At 36.6% G+C, this 6224-nt stretch overlaps 1 protein-coding gene across 1 annotated transcript; it reads right to left on the reverse strand.

Moving 5' to 3' along the window:
- Positions 1–1068: 1068 nt before the first annotated feature.
- LOC141165863 (amphoterin-induced protein 2-like) lies at positions 1069–5233 on the reverse strand. Its single transcript, XM_073651852.1, has 2 exons — positions 4908–5233; positions 1069–4664 (listed from the first exon to the last, which is right to left on the reverse strand). The coding sequence occupies exon 2, from the start codon at positions 4543–4545 to the stop codon at positions 2995–2997; it is 1551 nt and encodes a 516-aa protein (XP_073507953.1). The 5' UTR covers positions 4546–4664; positions 4908–5233; the 3' UTR covers positions 1069–2994.
- Positions 5234–6224: the final 991 nt, after the last annotated feature.

The raw sequence follows: 6224 nt of genomic DNA on the forward strand, positions 1-6224 counted from the left end.
CTGTGCCGTTGCCACCTCTATGACTGAAAGCCCGAGCCTACCAGGAGGAATAAAGTTAGTTTCCTCCCGGTAGCGGGGCTCCATGTGCGGGCGCTGGGCAGATTAAGAACACTATTACCTTGCAGATTAACCCCATATCAACAGGTTAATAGTGTTTTTTACATAACAGGTTTAAGTATTTTAGACCATTTTCCTGAAAGTGGAAAACCCTTTTAACTTTTTTCACTGCTTTAGACCTCAAGAAATGTTATAAGTAGCCCCTTCTCAGTACTCTTTTACTGGGATATTGTTAACCCCTTTAATGCCTTAAATCACAATGAATGTTACCATTAGCACTTTCATTACCATAGAATACAAGGGATAGTATTTGTTGCTGGCGGGGTATGCTCGAGCCCACATACTGTTTCTGCACAGATTCACAGGAACAATATTGAAGCGGCTCTGTGCCACAAGATGCAGTATCATGTGAATACACCTAGAAGGATTCATTTATGCTCTACATCTGGATGCATAATTAGATTAATAACCAACTATTCAAAAATATTTTTGGGATCTGTGATAAAAATGATGACATTCACCATCTGCTTTAAAAACCCTACAATGTTTACAGTATAATTCTTTGCTTTCGCTTGCTTCTTCTTGATGTCTAGATCTGTTGCTATATATTTGCTTGAAAGAGGTATATACCATGTAGAATAACCTAAATGTTGATGCTACCTGAGCCGTCTGAGTAGTGCGCATGGAACATAATTACAACTTGAAGATCACTACTGATGTCCTGTAACCTCATTAACAAGAAACAGAACAGTAGAATATTGAAATTTAAAAGCAATAAAATGTTGTAATGAAGATAATAGCCTTTTTATGATACGATTAACTGATGACATAAAGATCACTGTTTTATTTTTCAAGAATGGACAAAGGAAAATGCCATTAGGAATATTAACACTTAGTTAGCAAAAATCAACATAATAAAGCCTAAAGTGTTAATAATAGTAAAATAATATACTTTACTTTCGTTCATAGCATTTACCTATTTATAGCAGTAATCAAGAACAAGAAAGAAGAACTTTGTGCTGTTATTTTATTAAAGCCAACGGCAGAATGCAAATGGTATGGCCAGCTAGTATGGAAAAATGTATGATGTCCTCAATTCTAGGCAAATGCTTAGTATTGCATAATGTACATTAATAATACATGTTGAAAAACATATTTAATAAGCACAATTTGAAATAAGTTCAGGCAATCTTTTATTTTCTAGCATGTTATTATGCTAAACAGAAAAAATGACATTTCTTTTGCACTCCACTTTAACATTAGCATGTTTTTATGATGATGTTGCCTCAAACATACACCACCCTACCAATTTTTATCAAAGAACAATACAAGATATAAACATACAAAGTCCTTCAAAGTGAAAAATACACATATGTTATATGAAGGCAAAGTACATGTTATCTTAGTAGAAGATATTATAATAAGGGAGTATGCTATATTTTATCTAATAAATGCCTTCTTAATAGGACAACATGATGACCCAACATCATTAAGTTAGCTTTATGGCTATTACATTGCTGCTAGTACAGTATATCATTAAAACTGAGTAAAGCTATTCAATAGTTGATATATATAAATATATGTATATATCCAAGGCAGATACTAACCATCTACCAAACACTAAACTCTACCTAAGCTGTTATACTGTTATCAAATTTAGATACCCTATCTAAATAATTATCCCACAATCTTCTTAACTAAATGAAATTGAGATTTACAAGCGATTTACTTGTTTCCAGATATTTGGTTAATCTGTACTAACTAGTGCAAAATATAGCTGTGCGCAATAAAAGATGTTACAACAAGAAATATATTCCAATATGTCTGTAAACAATGTTATGTAATAAAGCCAACATCAATTGCAAATTCATTCGTCTTGGTCTAAATATGAGCTTTGCCCGATTAAGTGGATATACCAGTCTACTCGAGAATATTAACTCTTGTAAATGAACCTATGCAGTAGTAATCACAGACACAAGAGAAGAAGTCCTATTTGGATGATTTTCTGCCTGTGTTAACATTTAGCTTAAGATAATCACTTTGCACAGCAAAGACTTTATTTTTTTAATTAATTCCTTCTATACCTAAAATAGAAAAAATTAAAATAATTAAAAAATATCCTTAGGAAATAATTCTACATAAATAAACCACACTGGACAATTTAGCTCTGCCCATATATATCAGTAAATACGGTAAATTATTTTTGTCATTGAAGTTTAGACATAGTACATGAGGAAAGTAGGTTTTTTTTAGAAAATAGCGGACTAATCCATATATTTCCACTAAATAAGCAACAATAGGAATGAAATTCCCTAAAAATGACTGCATACCACTACATGTTGCTACATTAAACCCTATAACCATGTTCCTTCCTTCTGTTCTAATACAATCTATGGCCACGGCCCCTCTATCAGTATTTGGTCAGTATTTTTTCTCAGGAGTGGGAGTTAAAACCAGGTGAGGAACAATCAGAGAAAAGGTATAATAGAAACAAGTCACCAATTCTGCATTTATCACCCACTCCTGAGAAAAAACACTGACCGAATACTGACCAAATACAGATAGTGGGGCCATGGCCTAAGATTGAATTCAGTTGATAGGTCCAGGTAACATCTCCAATAGCAAATCTCAATTGTAATTGTTGTAAACTCACAACAAATCCCAGAGCTGAATAATACAAACTGTTCTTCCTAAAACAGAAGAATCTCTGGTTAAAAAAAAAGACAAGTAGGTATAGAGAAAAACATATTAAATTCCTGAATCAAACATATTTTCTGTATGTGCTTGTAGCAAGTTGAATATAGAATTGTACATTCATTTTCCTTATTAGATACTAGCTTTACAAAGGCATCTGTACGTTGTAAGTCAGCTAGGAGTCACTGTTGCTTTTATTATGTCAAATCTGCAGACTGTAAGTAAAATGATTCAAGCAAATCGTTACACTGGTGCGATAAAAGGAGCATCTGAGAAGACAGAGTTGACGGAGTCTGTGTCAGTCTTTGATCTGCTATTCTTTAAGATGCTTTCTGCCGTCAGATTCTCATTGGGTATCAGTCGGACTTTCCCATTTTGGCCTTGCTCTTTTTCTTTGACTGGTTCCAGGAACACCACCCGTTTTCCTGTGCTGGATTTTCTTTCACCCTGGGGGTCATGTGATGGCGTGGCACTTAAGATGGAGGAGTGAGCACTGTTTTGGTTCTGTTTTTTTTTATTTTTCTTAGATTTACACCAGCATCTACAGGGAGTGAGATAAAGGTAGAGAAGGACTAAAATGATACTGACTATACAAGCAGCAAGTGTAGTGAAGGCCGTGTTGAATGCCTCATGTAAATGAGACTTGTGACTTGTAAAATTGCCCACTGTTATCCTAATATCTATGGTTTCATTAACCAGTTTGTTTATTGCCGTGCAGGAATAAACACCCGAATCTGCAATTTGTGTCTCTTCAATTTCTAGACTTCCATTGAAAAAGACACGAAAATTGTCAATCTTTTTTTCTGGTTCGAGTTTTATGTCCTCCGGGCTTCTCCAAATAAATTGTGTATCTTTGTCTACGATTTTGCTGTCACAATGCACCACCAGCCTTTCTCCAATCTGAACCTCATACAACAGGCCAAACGCATGAAATGACTCGTTCACAGTACTTTCGGAACAGTTCAGGAAGTTCTCTTGAATAAGAAACAGTTTTTTAGGTTCAGATGGCAAATTGCAGGTGAGATAACTTTTGAAATCCACAACTGGAGAAAAGTGTCTACGATACCAAAAGTTTAACATTGTATTCAAATGGCAGTCACATAAAAACGGGTTCTCATGAAGGTAGATTCCACTAAGTTGCCTTGCTGAAATTAAACTTAAGTCCTGGACAGGCACTGCTTGCAAATTATTATGAGAAACGTCCAATAACACAAGTTCTGACAGTTTATTTCTGCCAACATACAAATCCAGTGGGAAATGAGCCAGTGTATTGTAACTCAGATACAATTTCTGCAATTTATGGAGTCCTCCAAATGACCCAGAATCAACGTTGGTTAACTGATTGTTGTACAGAAGAAGTTCTTCTAGCATTTTAAGTTCTTGGAAAACGGGATTGCTCAGAGTCCGTAGATTATTTGTTGATAAATCAAGATGTCTTACATTTCTTAATGTGGAGAAACTGCCACCAGAAATGCTACTTATGGTGTTATGGTTTAATATTAAAGTGTGCAATTTATCAAACATGACCGGGAACCAGTCTGGGTCCAGGAACCCTATTTTATTGTAGCTTAGATCTAGTTTTCTGATAAACTTGAAGATTGTCCTGGGCACCATAGATAAGTTCCTATTAGTGCAGCTTACTATATCACTGGCACAAATGCAGGCTGGAGGACACACCCCAGGAGCACCACCAACAAAGCTGATGATGAGAAGTAGAAACACATAGGCAATGCTTTTCCATTTTGTGTGGACGTTTCCAAGCTCCATGGACAAAGACGAATCAAAGAAAGGCATTATGGCTCTTTCTCAGCCACTGCTTTTCTACTCCCACAAATCATGTATTACGTCTTGGAGGAATCTTAAGAGAACATGATACGTAAATTCTAAATCTTGTAGCAGCATTCACACTGGCACTGAAAATTAAACAAACTGTATTTAGTGTAGGAAACTAAGACAACTCCATAAAAATAACATTAATCATTCCAAAAAATGTCCACAATGCTCTAACTTAAATTGAAATTTGACGGATACATATTCTGAAAGTTCAAAAAACATAGCAAGCGGTGAACACACATATTTTAAATCTTCTTTGAGAAATTAGGAATTTATGGATAAAGCTAACACATAATATAAAGGGAGATGTAAAATAATATTACCTGCTATTTTACGGCATTCACTAGCTGATTTCTGCATCGGAGTCCTGGTCTGTGACCATTGCTCTTTGTCTTCATTGCTTGCTATTGTATAGGTTGACAGCAGAGAAGTTTTAAAGAGAGCAGAAGGGAAACAGGTTGTGTGCTGTGTGCGATATTATCCCAACTGATGAAGACTGCTCGCATTCAAGACACAAGCGTATATGTGAGCTGAGCCTGCCCTGCCTCTGTGCACCTGTGCCTGTGATTGGCTGCAGTCAGCATGGAGAAATATACAAAGCTGGCTGATGAGGGCACAGACAGCACAGATGCTGCTGCCTATGTCTACGAGCACTGCCACCCATCCCCCTCCCACCGCCTAGGTTGTTGTGTGTATCCCACTCTCTTTCATTCTCTTCCTTTAGTATGTTTGCAATCGTGAATAAATTCCTTTTTAGAGTTACCCTAGGGATGTATTGTTCAGACTTCAACCCTGCCAAGCGTGAAGAGCTTTGCTGCGATAACTCAAAGGGGATAGTCATTCCCATTATCCCAGTCACTAACTCCCCTTACGACTATCCACCAAAAAGGTGAAAACATATCAAATATTAAGAAAAACAACAGTACATGCCATGAAGATGCCGTGTGGGGCCACATATCTCTTTATCACATCACTTACTGACCAATTTCTACAGCTACTGTAAATCTATGACTACATAGCAACAGCACATTCCAGATCTATTACCCTGGAGAGGAACAGCACGCAGCTAATTGCACAGCAAAATACCATTTTCTTTCCAACTCTGTGCAGCACAGGGACTATGTACATGAGAGGTAAGATACTGAGCAACCCAGCAACGATGAGAAATATCCATTTACTGGCAGAGTTCATAAGCGACCAATGCCAGCCTGTAAGTGGTGCTGTACACAAATACTATACCAGGATGGAGTACCTATCAAAATATAGACTCAGTCAGCACCATTTTTCATTAACTGAGCAACAAGTGAACTGAATATTAAAAGGATATATCAGCTCTCGTGATGTGTTTCAGACTGTGAAGGAACATACTCATTGAACCAGGGGAATTGTTACTCAGGGGAATATGAAAGAAACAGAGTTCCGAGAAAAAGTACACAAAAATTGTTATTTCACGGGCAATACAAGTTTTTGTAAAACAGATATGTCATAACAGCTTGAAGGTCTTTTTTTTTTTAAAAAAAAATTACATTTAGGGGCCAGTTCATCAAAGCTTTTAGGTCACAAAAGTTGCACAAAAAAGCTGCGACTTTTGGCATTTGGATTAATTCTGCTGAAATGGGTGGAGCTGGGGAAGATCTGGG

The sequence above is a fragment of the Phyllobates terribilis genome, unplaced genomic scaffold, assembly GCF_046119375.1.
Source record: "Phyllobates terribilis strain yellow unplaced genomic scaffold, ASM4611937v1 Scaffold_11__3_contigs__length_659146591, whole genome shotgun sequence".
Classification (NCBI taxonomy): domain Eukaryota; kingdom Metazoa; phylum Chordata; class Amphibia; order Anura; family Dendrobatidae; genus Phyllobates; species Phyllobates terribilis.

Excerpts from the sequence above, each read along its gene's own strand:
- LOC141165863 (XM_073651852.1), bottom strand. The coding sequence starts at position 4,545 with ATGCCTTTCTTTGATTCGTCTTTGTCCATGGAGCTTGGAAACGTCCAC.